The sequence below is a fragment of the Ictalurus furcatus genome, chromosome 23 (genome assembly GCF_023375685.1).
Source record: "Ictalurus furcatus strain D&B chromosome 23, Billie_1.0, whole genome shotgun sequence".
In the NCBI taxonomy this organism is placed as follows: domain Eukaryota; kingdom Metazoa; phylum Chordata; class Actinopteri; order Siluriformes; family Ictaluridae; genus Ictalurus; species Ictalurus furcatus.
The window spans coordinates 13,497,773-13,518,374 of NC_071277.1; the positions used below are offsets into that span (position 1 = coordinate 13,497,773).

The 20,602-nt window shown below is 38.7% G+C and overlaps 1 protein-coding gene across 2 annotated transcripts in view; it reads left to right on the forward strand.

The window, feature by feature from the left end:
* Positions 1–1,211: 1,211 nt before the first annotated feature.
* lipeb (lipase, hormone-sensitive b) overlaps positions 1,212–20,602 on the forward strand; it is a 28,798-nt gene continuing 9,407 nt past the window's right edge. The window contains exons 1-11 of one of the 2 annotated variants that reach the window (XM_053612091.1): positions 1,212–1,854; positions 13,388–13,620; positions 13,878–14,162; positions 15,427–15,517; positions 15,782–15,808; positions 17,898–18,043; positions 18,201–18,386; positions 18,530–18,682; positions 19,154–19,298; positions 19,492–19,719; positions 19,915–20,061. In XM_053612091.1, coding sequence (XP_053468066.1) covers positions 1,749–1,854; positions 13,388–13,620; positions 13,878–14,162; positions 15,427–15,517; positions 15,782–15,808; positions 17,898–18,043; positions 18,201–18,386; positions 18,530–18,682; positions 19,154–19,298; positions 19,492–19,719; positions 19,915–20,061 — 1,747 coding nt within the window. In that variant the 5' untranslated portion in view covers positions 1,212–1,748. The remainder of the gene's footprint in view (positions 1,855–13,387; positions 13,621–13,877; positions 14,163–15,426; positions 15,518–15,781; positions 15,809–17,897; positions 18,044–18,200; positions 18,387–18,529; positions 18,683–19,153; positions 19,299–19,491; positions 19,720–19,914; positions 20,062–20,602) is intronic. The other variant, XM_053612092.1, reaches the window with a different exon arrangement.

Consider the following 20,602-nt stretch of genomic DNA (forward strand, 5'->3'; position numbering starts at 1 on the left):
CAAAATGTAAACGATAAACAACTAATAAAATAATATTTTGTGAAATTCACTTTAAAACACTGGAGTGGAGTTTGTCTAGAGGGTTAAGAGTACATTTTGCTGAAGGTAATGTACTACTATAGTAATTGTTTTAACACACTTTGCAAAGAATATACAAGAACAAGTAACTAATGGAAAATATATATGTAAAAAAAAAGGTATTTTGTGATATTTAAAGTTTATTTGAGAGTAATGTAGTTATAAAAATTTTAATTTATGTAAATTGTAATGAAAGTTAGCAGCACCCTTGGCAGTCCAAGAGAGCAAAATTGGCCATGCTCTCTGAGTGAGAGAGACGGCATACTCTTTCTCCCCTGTCAATCACAGCAACACTGCCAATCTTGGGGGTCTGTGGGGTGGATAGCGCTTTCCTCTGAGTGTGTTACACATCAGCGTGATGCAGCAGGAGCAGCAATTCATGGTACCGGCAGTTTCAGAGCCTCTAAACTGCCAGCATCAAAACAGGCCAAAAGCATCAGTGATCCACTACCATACTGTACAGTTGTCTCCTTTTGTGATCAATCTGACAATGATAATTATAGTTCTTGAGATATAGGTACTGGATTTTTTAAGATGCACGGCGAGCAAAAGTCTTTTGAAAAGATGCAGTTGGCTGGCTTCACATGTCTCTGAGGAAGCATGATTGTTTTCACCTTCCCCAGTTGGTAGTTATTGTATGATAGAGAAGACCAAGCTGGTGGATCGAAGTTGGCCGAGACTAAATTAGGGAGGGGGTATTAAGCTGGCCAGTCAAACAATTGAAAGCTTTATACAGATTACGTTTACACACCTGTCCAGGAGCAATGTCACTAATTCTACATCTAGCTTCACCTCTTTCACCAGTATAAATTATTGCATCTTGGAAAAATGCTATCAATGTTTATTCTGTTTTAGTGCATTTCTTGTCAAGTTTTATTTTGAAGCACAAGGTGATTCTTTTTGCTCACTGAAGAATTATCTGGTTGGTCTGGGAGCTTGCTGATTTCAGACTGAAAAGGAGGTGGAGTGAAGGGGTGTCAATAAAATGACTGACCGGAGGAGGTCAATCAAACACAAAGTACAGTAGACCATAAGGAAGTTTTCCAAACATGTTTTCACAGCCATGTAATATACAATGCTGCTTAACATGGCTCTACATATTTTATTTTATTATTACAGTAACCAAACAAAAAGCACAGATGATGATCTGCTGACTTGACTAACTCAGAAATGTCAGGCAATGCCAACAAAACAACACTGATAATGAAATATTGTTCAAAATGACTTTCCACTGTCCTGCATTTCATTTGGGCAAAGAAGTCATACCGTTTGTCACCAGTAGGTGGCAATAGAAGATTACTAACGCGCTAAGAAGCTCAAGAAGAAGAATGAACACACACTTTTGCTAATGTTTAGAACGGCTTACACGTCGTGTTATGATCACGCAAATTTCCATATGGTCATAAAACCAAAATAGCCTTCCATATATGCAAAACTACCCCCAACACACACACTTGGAGCTCCCCATCGCGGTTCACCTCAGAGCTTCGTTTACTAGCGCCATGCGTGTAACCATAGGCAACCTAGCGACACCAGTGAGCTGTCCATTGGAGGAACGAAGAATATGATAGGTTCAACTGATCCGCGCTGATCTGTGATTGGTTGTAATTGTGGACGTTTGTGTGGGACTTTCTGACAGGTATGAGAGAGCAGGAACAGAAGGGCAGGCGATGATTCACTTCAGAAATATGGCGTCGAGGAAGAAGGCTGGGAACGGCGTTCAAGAAAAGGGTGCAAATGGAAAGCAATTATCCAAACATAAAGACGGACCTATAGGTACATAATTTTTTCATTGTGTATATTTGAACGCTTGGTGTGCTGTAGTGACAGCGTGTGGGACAGTTATTTAACGGTGAACTGGATGAAATGTGCACAAAATGCCAGTGTCATAGACTTACTTCACCTCTCTGAGAGGTCCTGAGATAATTAAATGAATTTACATGTCCTGAGAGAGAGAGAGAGTTAGTTATCCGACACAGTTTGTACTGAGGGTCGCCCTGCTGATGCCACAAACACGTTTCCAGGACGTGTTTCTTTACGTGTCAGTGATGTTGTCTTACTAAACAGGAAGCCGACAGATTGGGAAAGAAAATGTCGTTTTTATTCAGATTTTGAACACCGGCTCCTTTCAACTGGTGTGTGTGATTGAACCCGATCAGTGTTGTAAGATAGCACCCCATGTGGTGATCCATTACCGTCAGCAGCTGAAGAAACAGTCCAGGAATCCGGAATGACGTTGCGGTGACGTCATCCAGCGTTTGGAAACGAGCTGCATTTGACGTCATTGAGACGTCATTTGCTTTCGTTGTGCAGGGGTTTGTTATGGGTGTGTGTGTGTGAGAGAGAGATCTGATTTTCTTCATATCACAGCAGTCAGAGGGTTATTATTTTTTATATAATTATTATTTTTATTGATTAATTTTCTATAGCAGCATCTGTGACAGTAGTGCAGTATATATTTCAGATCAGGTTTACATTAATGCACTCATTCTAATACAATATGCCATTGTTCTAATTCATGCTACAGAGTCTATGTCTGATATTAAATGTATTACAAAAAAAGTTTTTAAAAAAAAAATTTATATACAAAGAAATGCTTCTAATCATTTATATGGTGAAGTCAAGCGTATAGGGAGATGTTTATTTACCTGTCGTGGAAGGACTCTAGTGTCAGCTTATGAAAAGCTCATGAGAAGTTATTTTTGTCTTAATATTTGCTTGGATGAAAGTGTCTGCTAAATGAATAAATGTAAATGTATTAATTCAAATGGGGGGAGGGGGGGGGGCTGGTGAAGGAACAGCTGTTTCTGGCTGTAGTAATGGAAGCAAACAGGAACTTGTCTGGTTACTTGAAATGTAACTATAAATGGTTAAAATGCATGACGTGTCTTAGATTTAAAAAAAAAAAAAAAAAGAAACATTTTAACCTTTGTGCATCAATTCAAAAAAGTTACACACAGGCCCATAGAGGTCAAAAATATCCATGTCCAAAAAACTGTCATAGAAATAGTATATATTAATATTTTTTTTCTACTTTAACTGATTTAGATTTTTTTACCAGCATCAGTTCTGAACATAATTACCAAACATTCATTCATTTTAACACTTTAAACACCGGTTTCTTTTCATAATGCAAAAATCTTCAAAGCTCAGTAACATGCTTCTTTGTATGTACATATATGTGTGTGTGTGTGTATGTGTGTATATATAATATATAATACACATACATGGGGTGCGATTTGTGATTTCTAGTACAATATAATTTCTTTCTTTCAGACTGTTCACACACACAAAATTTTCAGTACACACATACAAAGCACAATTCTGATATCCATACAAACACATCCATTAAATTATAGCTGCATCATTTATTCAGTTGGTCTGTGGTGCTCATAATAATATATTACAGCAGAATCAGAAAAAAGGAAAAGCATGTATTTTCCCCAGAGGCTAAACCTGAGAAAATACTACACATTTCAGAATTTTTTTTTTTACGAATTCAGTGTTTTGAAACCTTGTCAACAAAGTAAAAGCCTATTAACACAGAATGAATTATTTTATACTTAAACGTCACGGGGATTAAATATTGCAGTTTGAATGGGTTTCAATGAGGACATTTTTGTCCTTAAGGTCCTGAGTGTAACTATTTCGTGTACCTAGTTTAAAATAGATTTATGAAAGCAAATGAGGGTGAAATATAAAAATACACATCTTTTGCTAAATTTATGCTGTTTGCATTTACATTTTTTAATGTAAAAAGGAAAAAGACAAAAATATCCATAAGGACACACAAGGGTTAATTGTTGACAAATTGCTGTGATATAAGATGAATAAAACATTTTAGGACATGCTGTTATTGGAAAATAATCCACTTCTGTGTGGAAACTGTAGCTCTGCTGTTGTTGATTATTTTCCTATAACAGCATGCCCGTCATATTTTATTCCTTACTCAACTTATTATTATATCGATTAAGGTTACATCAATTATGCAAGTTTTTAAAGCAGAATGTAGGAAGAAGATGAGTTAACAGAAAACTGTGCATTATCATAAAAATAATAAAAGAAGTCATTTTTCATCATGGCATAGGCACAGGGCTGTTTGTCTTTCTGTGTTTGTACTAAAGCATACCTACTGTGTGAAGGCTGTTTTTTTTATCATTCTTTAGTTTTAAACTGTTTTTTACACTGGAGACTGGTTAATGTTTGTGTAATAATGATGTACATTTTTTAGGACTCGCACACTGAGAAGTCACGTCGTCTTAAACAAAGTAGAAAGAATGAAGATGAATGCTAGGTATTGGTGCTATGCAAGTCTAACTGATAAAGCAGGTGATGAACGTCAGGATTTGGTGTGTGTTATATTACACTGATACTGCTCTTATGTGAAAATGTTGGATGTGAAAATTTTAGCAAAAAAAAAAAAAACATTGCCAGTGACCATGGGATAAAATGATTGCTTGCAAAAATGTGTTGTATTCATAAGGTCCAACTTCATTGGTCATCCAGTTTTACAGTAGAACCAACCCATAATCCAGCCCGCATATAACAATGTTATTGCTAGGCTTACCTTTTACTATAGAGCAAATCTTTTAAGTTTATTCAACTAACAGCTATTAAAAGGCAGAATAAATTGACCAAGGGCAGCCATAGCACGTAACACTGCCTTTTTACAGCTCCAGGGTCCCTCCATCTTCCCTCCATCCTGAGCTCAGTTCACAGGTGTGTATGGAATTTCACATGTTCTCTCTGTGTCCATGTCCATGGGTTTCCTCTGGGTTCTCCGGTTTCCTCCCATCTCTCAAAAACATACCAATAGGTGGATTGGCTACTCTAAATCGCCCCTGTGTGTGTGTGTGAGAGAGAGAGAGAGAGTGTGTGAGTGATGGACTGGTATCAAATCCAGGGTGTATTCCTGCTACTCGTCCAGTGTTCCTGGGATCGACTCTAGAGGCTCTTCAACCCAGGATAACACAGTTACTGTAGATGAATGAATGAATAAATAGAACGAATTAGAATTAACAACAGTGTGGTGGAGGGGGTGGGGGGGGGTGTTTAAACAAAGTAAGCTTTCATACAATGCCTGTCTCCTGTGTTTAGGAGACACTTGCATTGCAGACACTGCTGTTCTTTCACAGGCTACTGAACAGTGGAAAGAACACGCTTAGTAGATGGCATCATGGTTTGAAAATTCCGAAAAATGAATTTTTGGTTGAAGAAAAACTAATAGATCATGTTAGATCTCCAGTTACATTAAGGAGGTTTTTGTGGATGAGTGGGATATTATTTTCTCAAGGCGTCAGTAATGAAATGTTTGCACATGGCTACTCTGTGATGAACTCATGATTATCCAGATACTTTCACCCAGATATTTGTCCCGGCAGGAACGCACCAATAATGTTTTTAACACTCCCAAAGGAATACTGACCTCTCACAGATATGTTTCTACTGACTCGTGATATTTTATGATATTTAAACGAATACTATTTTGTATGCTGGTATAGAGACATATATCAGGACTACATTCAGACAGTCCCAGTGCACACCTTTATACCGGCATACTAGTAAATAGCAGGCCTTTATCAACATTGTACATTGCTATCGATTGCCTGTTGCCATAGACGGTGTACTATTTTAACATAAATCTAATATTTTAACAAAAAGCTGAAATATTGAGTGTACACAAGCTGTTGTCTGTGGTTTATTATCAGGTTGCAAGATAGAGACGGTGTAGTTCAGGTGTTCAACCATGATTACATTATGTAGGCTCAAAACAGCACTTTTTCGTACTTTTTAGCGTTAATGTTGTGTTAAGATGTTGTTTTGAGGTTTTTGGAGGCTTCACACATTTAGACCTGTGACAGTTCCTCTTTTTTGGGTCCACCCTCAGTGCTTGTGGCTTAAGGCAGTATCCTGTCTTGCCTATCTTGTAGCGCCAGTTCTGACTACAGGGGGAAAAAAACAAGTTTGACACATACATTCAGGTCCTTAAATATTTGGACAGTTAGACAATTTTCTTTATTTTGCCTCTGTACATCACCACAATGTTCTCTCCATTTTCACAGGCTCAAAAGTAATTGGACAAACTAACACAATCATAAAGATTAGGATTATTTTTAATACTTGGTACAAATCCTTTGCAGTCAGTGACTGCGTGAAGTCTGGAACACCATGGACATCATCAAATGTTGAGTTTCCTCCCTTGAGATGCTTTGCCAAGCCTTTACTGCAGCCGCCTTCAGTTGCTGCTTGTTTGTGGGTCTTTCTGCCTTTGGGTTTGTCTTCAGTAAATGAAAATGCTCAGTTGGGTTGAGGTCATCAGACATTTAAGAACATTTCATTTCTTAGGGTATAAATAAAACATGTTGTTTACCAGCCACTAAAGCTAGCTGGTGTAGTTAATGCAGAAAATTACTATGCATGATTTGGGTGCAATTTGTAATTGAGCACAAAGCCTTCTTATATATACAGTGCCCTCCACTAATATTGGCCCCCTTGGTAAATATGAGTAAAGAAGGCTGTGAAAAATTGTCATTATTGTTTAACCTTTTGATCATTTGTTTAAAAAAAATCACAAAAATACTCTGCTCTCATGGATATCAAACAATTGCAAACAAAACACAGGTTTATCAAAAAAAAAATCTTTAAATATAGTTGTGCAACAATTATTGGCACCAGTCAAAGTTCCAGTCAACTGGAAATGTTCTGAATCAACCTGGAATTGGACGTGTGTCTATATCGTCTCAACGCACTGTGAAGAGGATGGTTCAAGTGGCTAAAAAATCTCCAAGGATCACAGCTGGAGAATTGCAGAAGTTAGTTGCGTCTTGGGGTCAGAAAGTCTTCAAAAGTACAATCCGAAGTCACCTACATCACCACAAATTGTTTTGGAAGTGTTTCAAGAAAAAAGCCTGTACTGTCATCCAAAAACAAACTCAAGTGTCTTCAGTTCACTGCTGGAACTTCAGATGGGATCGGGTTCTATGTTCAGAAGAAACCAAAATAGAGCTTTTTAGCAGTAAACACCAGAGGCGGTTTTGGTGCACACAGAGAGGTAGCCATATGGAAAAGTACCTCATGCCCATGGTTAAATATGGTGGTGGCTCTTTAATATTTTGGACATTGACCTGGACATTTTGTTAGGATACATGGCATCATGAACTCTATCAAATATCAACAGATATCAAATGAAAACCTGACTGCCTCTGCCAGAAAGCTTAAAATGGGCCATGGTTGGCACTTCCAGCAGGACAATGATCCAAAACATCCAAAAAATCAAGGTCCTGCCATGGCCATCCTAATCCCCTGACTTGAAACCCATAGAAAGCCTGTGGGGTGAACTGAAGAGGAGAGTCCACCAGTGTGGACCTCGAAATGTGAAGGATCTGGAGAATTTCTGTGTGGAGGAATGGTCTCAGATCCCTTGCCATGCATTCTCCAACCTCATCAGGCATTATAGGAGAAGACGCAGAGCTGTTATCTTGGCAAAGGGAGGTAGCATGACATCCATGACAGCAGAGTACTTTTGTGAATATTTTGAACAAAAGATTGAAAGGTTAAAGATTAAAGACAATTTTTCACAGCCTTCTTTGCTCATATTTACCAATGGTGCCATATTAGTACAGGGCACTGTGTTTATATATATATAGGGTGAAGTTCATAACTGGAAACGGTAATAGACTGGAACATTGCTTTGTCTGTTTAGGGTTTGGGGATGGAGGTCACCAGATAACCTCACTGCCACTGTGTGATTATGTCGTGTTTTATTGGATAACAAGACAAGATCTGCTCATGCATTTGGAATGCAAGAGGTGTGTGTGTATGTGTATGTGTATGTGTGTGTGTGTGTGTGTGTGTGTGTGTGTGTGTGTGTGTTGGGGAAGAGGGCATAAATAGAAAAACAGTTAGTTTTTCTGAGGACACAAAAAAAGACTATGAAGGAAAGGTCAGGGTGTGGATATACAGAAAGAGACAGATGATCTAATCAAAATACCCAGCCTCCTATTTTCCCTTTCTTAGTCTCCTTTCACACAGTTTTTCTGGTATCCAGCTGTGTGTGTGCAATCTCTGTGATACATAAATAGCTGCTTGTAGCTTTGCTCTTTTAAAACCAAGTGTTCGAAGTACTACATCTCCAGGATATTTCCAGGATTGCTCAACAGAAGGACAAGCACGACTTGTTCCAGTACACTGGGTAGGGTTGGATTGATGAACTTCAATGAATTTCTTTTTTAGTGCGTAACTTTACTTGCATTTTGCCTTACATTTGATATTTTCCCCTATATTTGCAGTCTTTAGGCTTAGTGTTTAGTGTTTGTCTGTGGTGTCCAAATGATCCAGATTTTAGCAGGGGTTTAAATTATATATAATGTATCTGCACATTACGTTGGTTAGGTTTGGACACTAATGTCATTTTTAATGGAAAAAAAAATCTGTCTGTGGATAAGGTGACAAATATTATTTTTATGTTAATGTTTTTACTTTTATAAAACATTAAAGCACATTAACTCTGTTTCACTCTAAGCAATACAGCTGCTGGTGATGTTTCAAGTGTCAAGCAAAGTTAAGCGTATGTAGATATGTGGATTCTTGTTTATGTACTTCTGGCAATATCCAATTTCTATGATTAATCTCAATCGCTCGTTTTTAAAAAGGTTGTGCTCTAACCACAGATTAGAAGTATTAGATCATTTGTTAAATATTTCCCCAGATTCTGTGATGATGTGCACTTTGTACATCTTTTCGTAATGCCAGAAATATCTTATTAAATAAGAAGTACATGGGAATTATATTACTCTTAACATGTGCTATACTGTAGATACTAATGATTATATTTCATATGCTGGACGGAAATATGGTCTATCTGAATAGGATATATCACTCAAAGCCTCCATTGTTCATTTTTCTGTACTCCGTTGTTGCTGGATTGCCAAGCTGGTCAGCCAAGAGTACACATTTTTTGGTCTGAGGGCTGATCCTATTGTTGAAGCTTAAATCTTTTAAGCCGGAGGTTCACATCATAGCAAGGAACGAGATTTCCGGTTAAACACATTCATATGCTTGTGTAATTACACAAATGAATGCATCTTAATATCTCGAAGGACAAACCGAGCATAAACTGAAGCATAAACAAACACTGAGTCAGGAAATCATTTGGATAGTTGTGTGTTTATGAAATGCATGTGGGATGAGGGTTGACTGTTCGCCTGGTTTGCAGTTTTCGTATCAAATTCCCTGCAGTGAAAAGTCTCAGTGTGTGGGTTTTGGGCGAAAATGTTTTTTTTAAGAGATGACAAGATATCTCTTAATATGATGCTCAATAATGCTCCTGGCCACCTACAGTAGGCCACCTAAATTAGGCCACCTAAATTTGTGGCCACCTACAGTAGTAATGGATACTTGCACCTACAGTGCAAATAATGAAATGTGTTGTCTCGTCAACATGGAATCAGTGCAGCTCTGTGTTTGTGCAATATCAGTGTAGTCCTTTAACAGCTAGTCTCGACCTCTCATGCTGCACCCATAGCCCACAAAGCATTTAATATTTATTGTACACGTCGAGCCACAAGCCTGTAATCTTAAAGGTTTCAAGCTGACCGACTATCCACACCTCTGTTTGCCCGCACATACGTCCAACAGGTAAACAAACTTTGGAGCATGGCGACATGATGACTCTTTTAGTGCAAGATATTAGTGGCTGGATTGAAGAAAAAAAAACGTTCATGGCATTCCATCTTTAAAAGTTATTCAGCAGTATTTTGGTATATCCAACTATGGGAAAGATTTTAAATCGGATTCAAGCCACAAAAACGATCAAATTGGATTTTGCGTGTCCATCACTCTGAGGCGACATATCTTAACGTCAGATATTTATGACAAGAACAACATGCATGAAAACCAGCAGGAATGAAGGTCATGGGAGAATCTAATGAAATTGTAACGTCTGTCGTAAAAACAGCAGCCAAAACGGCACGCACCATCTTTAGTTCTTGTTTGTTTGTTCTGTGCTGAACAATTTAAATGTTTTTTATGTTTACCTATTTGGTTTCAAGGGCATACAAATTATGTTTGAATATTTAAGAAATCATGTTCTACTTTTATTCACCCAATTACCGAACTTTTGCTTGCTTGACTACTCAGAAGCACGGCTGCACCATTACCATGACAACCAATGTGCATGCACAAGTAAACGTGACTGCAGCCCGAACGGACAAATCGATTATGTGTAAATTATGTGTGATCACTCGGTCTAAATATCAGATTTAAAAATAAATAAGACAGATTTGCTCTGCTGTTTGAGCATAGCTCTGTCAATTGCAATATCAGTCAAAGTGGCCTCTTCTTGTGAAAGTAGGCAGTTCTTGGTCGGATAGTGACAAAAAATACTGGAGTCTGAAGGGAAAGCTAGATGTCTGACTTGTAAAACTGATTCATAACAGACTTGCAATTGTAAATTGTTTTTCGTTTCTTGCTTTAGGCCAGTCAACATCCCATACTCGCGCTCTGGCTCTCTGTCTATCACAGGGACACTAGCCAATTGTGGCTGTCTGTGAGCTCATGATTATGGAAGAGGGCAGATAGGGCTTTCCTCCATGGGTGTAATGCAATTTGGCTGGCTTCATGAGTGTCTGAGGAAGCGCATGTTAGCCTTCACCCTCCCTAGTTGGTAGCTGTCGTACGATAGGGGAGAACTGGATGGGGGGTGGGAGAAAATAGGGAAAAATCCCACCAAAAAAAAAAGAATCCCTGTTCAAGAAGGTAAGAAAATACAGGTACAAAAACACAGTAGAAGTCAAGTCAGGGCAGGATTAGTGCTTCTTTAAGTTCTTAAGGAAGAGGTGGCTCTTCAGTCTGTTTAAAGATAAAAGCGTCTCAGTAGATTAGACAGCCGGATAAGTTCAACCCACCGTCTTGGTACCTGTCGTACTTGTATCTTCAGGGATGATGAGTTGAGTTCTAGCTTGTGGCTTGATGGGGAACTTTGTAAAGAGCATGGATTGACAGTGTCATCAGGTAGGTCGGAGCTGGTCAGTTTTTAACTTGCAAGCATCGTGTTTTGAAATCTGAAGCAGGAAGCCAGTGCAGGAAATGCAGCAATACCTGAGGAAGTGCTTTGTCATAACGTTGTCCAAAGGAGCACTGCTATTTAAATAACACAACAACATATATGAAGCATGGGTCAAATAGAAGGGTTATCTAACGTAAGCAGATATAACCACTACCAATTTTTATTAGATTTTTTAAGAGGTAAAAATCTCTCTCTCTCTCAATTCCATCTTCTCTCCTGCCAGGTTGTACTGTGTAATCCCGTTAACAAGCTGCCTTTCACAATTTTAGTGGTGTGGCAGGGACAAGGTTAAGAAACTGGGAGCACTGACCTTTTTTCCTTTTCACATGGTATTTCCTGTCTTTGCTATTGTTTTAGTTAGTGCATTGTTGTACGTTATCTTGCTGCAGTTATACAACATGCAGTCGCCTCTGAAAGTATTGGAACAGCAAGGCCAATTCTTTTGTTTTTGCCATACTGTACACTAAAGACATTTGGGTTTGAGATCACAAGATGGATATGAGACGATAAATCAGAATTTCAGCTTTCTAACAACCAGATGTGGAACAAGTGGGCCAGAGAAAACAACAGCAGTTGATGACCGAAACATTGTGAGAGCTGTGAAGAAAAACCCAAAAACAACAGTTTGTGACATCACCAACATTCTCCACAGGACAGGGGTGAAGGTATCACAATCCAACACTTGAAGAAGACTTTGAGGGCAGAAACATAGAGGCCACACCGAAAGATGCAAAACACTCATCAGCAGTAAGAATCAAAAAACCAGATTGGAATTTGCTAAGAAATAGAGAGATGAACCACAAAAGTTCTGGATCCAAAATTAACCTCCACCAAATTGAAGGAAAGGCCAATGTGTGCTGAAAGAAACTGAAGTAGAAGCCTGGAAAATCATCACAAAAGAAGAATGCAACAGTTTGGTGATGTCAGTGGGTCACCGGGTTAATGCAAATATTGTAAGCAAGTCATATGCAACCAAATATTAAGTGTTATTTATTTTCATTTACTTTAAGACTATAGTCATGGTAAAAAGAAAGTACACCCTCCTTTAATTCTATGTTTTTATTTATCAGGGCCTAAATAAGAATTGTGTAGTCCTCTCTAACTTCTATGTTCTGTTGGTTTAATTTTTGAGAAAAAAATAGCATTTTGTTTGATTATATTTTAGCCTTCCTCTGTCCCAAAGCCTGTGTGACTTGTTATCCATGTAATATGGTTTATTACATATTGAGTTGACATTTCAAATCCACACTAATAGAAAATCCTTCTTGTGTTGCTTCTAATGTGTCATACTACTACTAGAGATTTACAGTACACTTATGTGTATCATCAGTTTTTAACTCAGGGGCCACATGAGGTTATAAATACTTGGGTGGCTGCCACATGCTGTTTATTTTTGCATGCATGGCATTGTACATACAGTTCTTCATAGACAATCCTATACATATATACTGTACAGTCATCTCCAGAGTGATTGGCACCCTTGGTAAAGATGGTTTTAAAAAGGGTGGTTTATTAAAAAAAAAAAAAAAATTAATCTAACATTGAAAATATGAGAGAAGGCAAAGAAAAAAACATTTTAAAAAATGTTTACAATGAGTGGCATCCCTTTGAACAAAATGTAACAGAAGCATGTTCCCATTTATATATATATATATATATATTTTTTTTTTTACCATTAAACACATCAGTGTTTGGGAACTGTTAAGCAGCATTCCCTGGCTTCCTGTTTCACTGCGGTACTGTGACACTACTGGAACTTAACCAACTGGTTCTTGGTTGGATCTTCCAGCAGAACATACATTATATGGCCAAAAGTATGTGGTCAGATGACTTGATTTTGGGGCTTTCCCCAAACCAGTTCCATCATGACAATACCTCTGTGCATGAGGTATTGCGAGCTCCATGAAGAAATGGTTTGCCAAGGTTGGTGTTGAAAAAATTGAGTGGCCTGCACAGAGCCCTGACCTGAATCTCACTGAACACTTTTGGGATGAACTGGAATTCTGACTGTGACCCAGGCCTCCTCACCTGACATCAATGCCTGACCTCAGTAATGCTTTATGTCTGAATGGGAAAATCCCCATTGGTTAAATTGAAGACACGTGCAGGGATGGCAACAAGTGTGCTGCATGTGATTTTGAATAGATTTACTTCAGTTAAAGGTTGTAATTTCCTTGTGAGTTTGAGGTAATTAACCACAAAGGCAAGTTTTCATAATTGTCAATAATTGTTTTTCTGTTCCAGTGATGGACACTAAGGCTGTGTTTGCAGCCCTGTATGAGGTGTGTGAGGAGAACACTACTTTTTTCGCTGGCACACAAGCGGGAGATGCTCCACAGAGGCTGGTTGACGCTACGTTGACCATTCAGAAACACGCTCGCAGCCTCGAGCCGGTTATCTGTGGCTTTGCTGCCATCTACCATCACTTTGACTTTGACCCTCACATTCCTGCTAATGGATACCGCTCAATAGTGAAGGTGCGTGTAGCTTGTACACTACTCTAACAAACAAATTGGTCAACATCTACATCAGTAGATAATAAACATGCTGTAGCTATAGATTTGGCCCAAATTACGACCTTGGCTTATTTATACCAACCGCAACCCTGACCAGGATAAAGCTGTTGTTGAAGATGACTGATTTGAATGAATATTTCTTCCATGAAATTGGTTGTAATGGGTTCAGATATACTTGCATTGAAGTCTCTGTGGATTTCTGCTCCTGTTTCCTTCAGGTGGTGCGTTGCTGTCTTCTTCACATCATCCACAAGTCACGCCACATTGCATCTCACAGACGGAGCATCTTCTTCCGTGCAGCCCATTATGCTGCAGAGATGGAAGCTTACAGCTGTGCTCTGTGCCAGCTGAGAGCTCTGCTCTACCTCGCCCAGAGGCTGCTCCATGACAACAGTCACGGCAACCTCTTCTACCAAGATGAGAATGGTCTCAGCCAGCTCTTTCTTCGAGAGTATGCCTCCATGCACAAGGGCTGCTTTTATGGCCGCTGTGTTGGCTTCCAGGTGTGTGTGTCTGTGTGTCTGTGTCTGTGTGTGTGTGTGTGTGTGTGTGTGTGTGTGTGCACGTGCGCCCCCCTTGTCTTTTGTGTGATTACTGGTTTTCATACTTTTCTATACTGTGTTTAACTGGTTTAATAGTTTGCAGCTTACACAGAGGTGGCAACATCTATAGTTTAGCATTAGTATTTACAAATTTTGTCCACTGGCTAAAAACTAGGCTTTTCTGCTTTTTTTCATCTAGAAGCAGTTGTGAGACTGAATAAAAAATCAAATTTGCCTGATGAAAATCCAATTCACTGAAACTAAAAGGTCGCAGGATGTGGAAGAGGCTTTTAGTTTGAAGAGTTTCATAAGTTTCACTTTATTATGTCTTTAACTGGGGGAACTTTAACCTGTTAATTCATCAAGCTCAGATTTGTGAGCCAACAGAAAACAAGAGAATCTCAATCTGAATGAGATCAGTTCAAATGGATTAACTGTATGCAAAATAGACCCTTTTGTTCTTAAAGATTATTTTGCTCAGTAATAAAAGTATTGGGAAAAGTATGCCGAGCATCACAATTTAATATATTCTTTCAGTATGTAGGCTGTATATTTTCCTTTAAAAAAAGACAAGTTTGATTTGTTTGATATCTTCCTATCATGTCAGTAGTAAAAATGTAAAGACTGATTTTTATACTGTGCTGACACTCGGACCTACAAACGTTTTAAAAATAAGTCAGTTGATCTGCAGTAATTGTCTGACTACAATTGTAGACAGTTTGTTAGTACGTGCAGTATACTATGGACATGGGCTCGACTGCCGAGCGGATATGCTCTTGTGTTAATCTTGTAAGGACGATATAAAGTAACTTTATATACTTGGCTAGTTGCTTATAAATTAAAATGTGTCTGCAGATTGCAGTTAAATTTCACTTCTACCAATGCATGTTTTATCATTCATACTGTAAGCCTGGAGCCCCCCCCTAACAACAAGCCCTTACACCCGCCCACCACCACCACCAACATACAATATGGGTTTTGTGGGTTTTTTTGTGTTCTGCTTGCTAGGATTTTCTTATTTTCACTGTTGGTATCTCTTGCTTAAAATTAATTATGCTTCGGGTTGATTTAATTTTAGTCATACCGTTATTTTCCATGGAATCCATAGTTGATGAGATGAATGCTTTATTTAAACAGAAGTGCTCTTGAAATGTTTTACATTCTATCTTCCTGTCTTTCAGTGCCATTCATTCACGTATTCCTTCTCTCATTTATCGTCTATTAGTTCACTCCAGCCATCCGTCCACACCTGCAGAGTATTACCATAGGCTTGGTCGCGTTCGGAGATAACTACAAGAGGTATCATTCCGGCATAGGTCAGTAACTTTTTATCATTTAAGTTTCAGTGTCCCTCAGTAACCTTTTTCCCCCTTTTTTATTTTCCCTGTTGTTTATTTTTTATTATATGCACTTCAGTGTATGGGCTGACTTTAAATGTATCTTTTTTCCTGTACAGCTGAATTTGAGCCTAATTTTGCATATTAGACACCTAAATACCCATACCTATGCATTAAATTAGGCAAACTCAGCCTTGAAAGGTGTTCTAACATTTGTGTCTTGTGCTCAATTCTGTACCCTAGTGGAAACAGGAGCTAGTACATCATATGGTGAGTCGATGCTCGCTCTTTGTAGCCTACCGTAGAAGAGAAAGTTTGAGACACCTTTGTTTCAATCTTTGTTTCCATAGTTCTTAAAAGCTGATCTTAGATGCTATCTTCTAGCACTGACCGAAAAAGCTTATAGCAGTCTTCACAAGTCTAAATACTTAGAACAGGGGTCAACAACATAGAAAAAAAACGTTCAAGACAAAAGCAATGTTTCAAGGCAAATGTACAGAGAAAGAGAAGTGTGAGTTTATTCTCCTCTTCAAGTTCAAAACAAAGGTCTTCAAATGTTCTTATTTATAGCCATGAAATAATTACTAATGGTAAGCATTAAAAGATAAGTTTTGTCACCATTCAGTCATGTTAGTTGCTTTTCCAGACCTTTTTTAAGAGAAATTAACCGGGGATTGGAAATTTTAGTTCCTCAACCCTTTTCTACAGTATAACTGTATGCAACTTCTTACATCAACTAAATGTGACACAGTCTAATTTCCAGATGCCTCTGGGTCTGATGCAGGGCTTACTTTAACATCATATAACAGTGAGTCTAGTTCAGAATACTCTATCCCAGTAGTCACAGGTGACCAAAAGAAATCGTTTTGTGAAGACTATTGAAAGTACTATTATGGTGTGGTTCATGTATTCATGTAACATTCCTGCAATTTGATTCAATTCTGTCATTAAATAAACTTGTAAATCCTAAACCTTCTCTGAGATCTGGTATGAGATGGTGTGTTTGATGTCTTCTGGCCAATCAGATAATCAAGGTGATGGATAGCATGTGTCTACATTATTTATTATCTAGTTTGTATGCAAAAGGAATATACCCTGAAATACAAAACGGTCTTGTAAAGTTATATGTGATTAGTGGTGCAGATAGAGTACAGTGCATCTGTAAATAAATAATCATATAGATGGGCTAAAGCTGTTATTCCCGTCTTGAACTGTCCAGTTTTGGTGAAGCTGTAGCTTTAGATTCCTGTTCTGGACTTGACAGTCTTTCTGCTGTTGTAGCCCATCTGCCTGAAGATTTAGCATGTTGTGCTTTCTGGGATGCTTTTCTGCTCACCGCGGTTGTAACGAGTGCCTATTTGAGCTATCATAGCCCTCATGTCAGCTCAAATCAGTCTAGCCATTCTCCTCTTCCCGCTCTTATCAACAAGATATGCCTATGAAATGCCACTCACTGGATGTGTTTTGTTTTTCGAGAGACTGTTGTAAATGAAAATCCCACATGATCAGCAGTTTCTGAAATACTCAAACAAGCCCATCTGCCAGCAACAGCCATGCCAGGGTCAAAGTCTATTAAAAAGTCTATACTATACAAAGTCTATACTATTTTCGGGCAGCATTTTAAAGCTCATCTTCAGTGCTGTGGATCTCTCACTGGGATTTTCAAATTTGGTTGGGTCTTGATTCATGAGAGTTTAAACAGAGCTCTTGGAAATTGGTTGAAGAAAGGGGAATAGATGCCCATGTGTCTAATTTAGAACGCCCTATTTTTATTTTTCCTTGATGAACAGGAGCACAAGCCTAGAGTATAGCTGCATACTTTTGGAAAAAATATAGATTATGGAACGCTAAACTTTTGCAGAAGAACGATGGCTTAATTGTTTTTATGATCTAGTGGCTATATCTCCTGTTTATCTGTTAAATTCATAGGTCTGCTTTTTAACATTTGCTGCATGGGACATGAGATAACGAGAGTGCTATAATTACAGTGTAAACAAATGCTACAAAAGATATTCATGCTCATTCATTTATCTCTGATAAAGGACAACAGATGGGTCTGATCACTTGTATAGATATTTGCATTTATTTGCAAATCTGTTGCACTAGACCAACAAAAATGAAATTGTATAGGATTCAACTTAATAAAATGCAAATTTGCATATTCTGAACCCTTTTTTGTTTTGGGTCTACCTCTACCTGTGTGCATAGCCTCTGCTCTGCTGCATGGATTGCTCTGAATCTGACTGTCCTATGCTGTATCTGTCTTATTGATGGTTCATTGTATTATGGGGTATCACTATACAGGCTATAATTATTATAATTCATTCCTTCTGCTGTTTTGTTTTGTTTTCTCTCTTAGGTGTTGCTGCTAGTTCCTTATTCACCTCTGGAAAGTATGCCATTGATCCTGAGCTGAGGGGCCTGGAGTATGAGCGAATCACTCAGAACTTGGACGTTCATTTCTGGAAGACATTCTGGAATATCACTGAAAGCGAAGTTTTGGCAGTCAGTATAAATGTTTACTACATTTCACCTCATGCACCTTAGTATTAAGTCAACAAGTGATAACAAAATGGTTTTAAATGAGAAATGTTTCTGCATGCCATTACATTTGGGACAAGCTGTTGGTTCAGTAGGTAATCTTTTGGTTACTCCCCATTAGGGCTTGGCAAGTATGACCTCCACTCAGGTAAAGGTGAATCGCACTCTCTCTGTGCCACCTGATTGCTTTGACCTGCCCTTGGTGGACGATTCCACACACATGGTTACAATCTCTTCTCCGGTCGCCCATATCGGCCCTGGCCCAGTTCAGATGAGACTCATCTCCAGTGAGCTGAGGGAGGGACAGGTAATGTAGCTCATGCACACCTCGCGTACACATGGTTAGTCTCAGGCTATGTTTAGAAACACTGATCTGTGGCAAGTCTCCATGCTCTATTTTTTCTGCAGTGCTAATTTCCTGTTACCTTAAGTTCTTTTCTTTCTCAATAGGACAGTGAAAAGCTGTTAGCAATATCCCGTTCCGATGGTGGCTCTATCTCTCGGTCCCTCAGTCTAAAGATTAAGAAGAGCCCTCCATCACCTTGGCTGGTGGTACATTACCATGGAGGAGGCTTTGTAGCACAGACTTCTAAATCACACGAGGTATGTTCCTTTCTTTTGTTGGTGTTCTTCCATATTAAGCACGGTTCAGCATCTCAGGAGAAAATGAAGATGATCGCCAAACTCAAATAATAGATTTTGCGTTTGTTGCGAAGACAGAACACCAAATCTCATGGCCCAAACCTTGGCCAAAGACTTCCTGACTTTTTGTCAGCAAGGGCACAAACATGATGTGCTACATTAGATACTTTGTTTTGAAGAGCATAATAATCATATACTCATTCATTTCTCTTAGTCGTTATTAACGCTTTTAACTAGCTAGCTCCACCATACGTTGTTACAATACGTCAGCTACCACTTTTTAGCCTACTGTAATAGGTTTCCTGTCAATCAAAACATGGGGCTGGCTAAACACACTGGAGCTAATAAATGTATAATTTGTCCATACATAATGTGACATTTCATAATGGATAATCACTGCAATAGCTTTTTCCTTTATTCTCCTACCCACAGCCATACCTGAAAAGTTGGTCTCAGGAACTGAATGCTCCAATCCTGTCAGTAGATTATTCTCTTGCCCCTGAAGCCCCTTTTCCACGTGCACTGGAGGAGTGTTTCTTTGCGTACTGCTGGGCTATCAAGAACCACAAACTTCTCGGTGAGTCATGTCCCCTTATTTGAACTCATTCTTTGGACAAATCAGTGTGATGAGCATAACCTCAGTATTTGTTTACACCATTTGGAGAAGTGAAAATGTAAAGTTATGATGGTTGGAATTGTCCTTCCCTTTTTTTTTCTTTTTCTTTTGCTCTTTTCCTTCTCTCACACTCTTGCTCTTTTATGAAATTCAGGTTGGACAGGAGAGCGAGTGTGTTTGGCTGGTGATAGTGCAGGGGGTAACCTGTGCATCACTGTGTCAATGATGGCTGTGGCACATCGAGTACGCTTGCCGGATGGCATCATGGCTGCATACCCTGCTCTCATGCTCACCACCTGTGCCTCGCCTTCCCGTCTGCTCAGCCTTATGGATCCTCTCCTTCCCCTTAGTGTACTGTCCCGTTGCCTCAGTGCTTACGCAGGTCAGCAACAGGACTGTAGAAGAGAAATATTCCAAATGGTGTTTTATTATTTCGAAAAATTACTAGATGAATGTTTGATTCGCCTGCTGGGATTAAAGCTGTTCTATCAGGAACAGATGAATGACCATTTTATTTTTCAGTATGTCTGTTTTTTTCTGCCTTTGCTTTATTATGAATGCATGTATTTGTGTGTAGGTTTGGCTCCTCAGGAGGAGAAACGGGTAGAGAAAGTCAACGCTTTGGGGACGGTAACGAAGGACACTGCCCTACTATTTAAAGGCTTCAGAGAGGGAGCCTCAAACTGGATCCACTCACTCCTGGACCACAACAAAGCAAGTGCAGGTGTGTGTGTGTGTGTGTGTGTGTGTGTGTGTGTGTGTGTGTGTGTGTGTTTTATACTGTCTTTCCTGGTATAATGCATGTATTTCAATAAATACAATGGATAATGTATTGGTTTGTGTAAATAGGTGGCTAAATAATCCTTTCATACAAACGTTCTAGCCTTCATTAAAGAGGCAAGTGTGAAAATAATGAATGTCTCTCCCAGTCTTATTTTTTATATTGCTGCTTTATTATAATAAGGTTACTCTATAATTATTCTACCTGCCTTGTTCATTACCTGATTGTCGTCTTCTACCTTTTTGTACTTTTGCCAACTATAGTGGAGTTATAGTAGCAAGAATATAAGTTTTGTACTTTAAGAACAATAAACTAGCATCAGTGAAGCCTGAAGCCTACTTTCAGATGACCGGAGTGTAAATACAATATAAATATAAACATATTAATATAAATATCTCTATGACTGTCTCTCTCCCCTTCAAACTCTTCTCTCTCTTTCTTGCCTTTTTTTTGACTATCAGCAGAAATAAAAGTGACTGCCTGT